Here is a 695-nt window from a genome sequence, read left to right as displayed (position 1 = left end):
GAGCGGTAGCAGCAGAAGCAGCAGCAGCAGCAGCAGCAGCAGCAGCAGCCAGGGTTCTTCTACGGGGCTTGAGAAGGCCGCCACTCGATCAGCACCAGCAGTCAGTGCTGCAGCAGCAGCAAAACCTGCTGCTGCTGCAGCTGCTGACGCAGCAGCAGCTGAACCTGCTGCTTCTGAGGCTCCGCGTGTCTCCTCCAGCTTGCAAGCATCCCCTGCTGCTGCTGCTGCTGCTGCTTGCCGTCAGCAGAAAGGCAGCAGCAGCAGGGGCCGGCAGCTGTCTCCGCGGGGCCCCCGGCTGCGGTGTCTGTCTCCAGTGTCTCCACTGTGGGGCCCCACAGCTGCTTCAGCAGGGCTGCTGCAGCACAGCAGCAGAGGCTCCCGCAGCGCCTCAGTGCAGGCAGCAGTCTCCGAAGCAGCAGCAGCAGCAGCAGTTGCTCGCAGGGCCTCTTCTGCTGCTGCTCTCCCTCCCCTGGGCACTTCGCTGCCTCCGGAGCTGCTGGCCGTCCCCCTGCAGCAACAGCAGCAGCAGCAGCAGCAGCAAAACGACCAGCAGGCAGCAACGGGGCTCGCAGCAGCAGAACTGGAGCAGCAGCTGCAGGTGCTGCGCGCAGCTAACAACCTCAGGCTCTCCCTGAACCTTGTCGTCGCCGCCCAGGAGCAGCAGCAGCAGCAACAGCAGGAGCAGCAAGACCAGC

At 65.5% G+C, this 695-nt stretch overlaps 1 protein-coding gene across 1 annotated transcript in view; it reads left to right on the top strand.

Moving 5' to 3' along the window:
- ETH_00042535 (uncharacterized protein) overlaps window positions 1-695 on the top strand; it is a gene marked incomplete at both ends in the record, with an annotated part of 1,656 nt that overhangs the window by 118 nt on the left and 843 nt on the right. The window contains one exon of the mRNA XM_013374983.1: window positions 3-695. Coding sequence (XP_013230437.1) covers window positions 3-695 — 693 coding nt within the window. The remainder of the gene's footprint in view (window positions 1-2) is intronic.

This window comes from Eimeria tenella, genomic scaffold, assembly GCF_000499545.2.
Source record: "Eimeria tenella Houghton genomic scaffold, Eth_scaff2433, whole genome shotgun sequence".
Lineage (NCBI taxonomy): Eukaryota > Apicomplexa > Conoidasida > Eucoccidiorida > Eimeriidae > Eimeria > Eimeria tenella.
The sequence above is the reverse complement of the archived record's forward strand: the minus strand, read 5'-3'. Positions and strand labels throughout refer to the sequence as shown.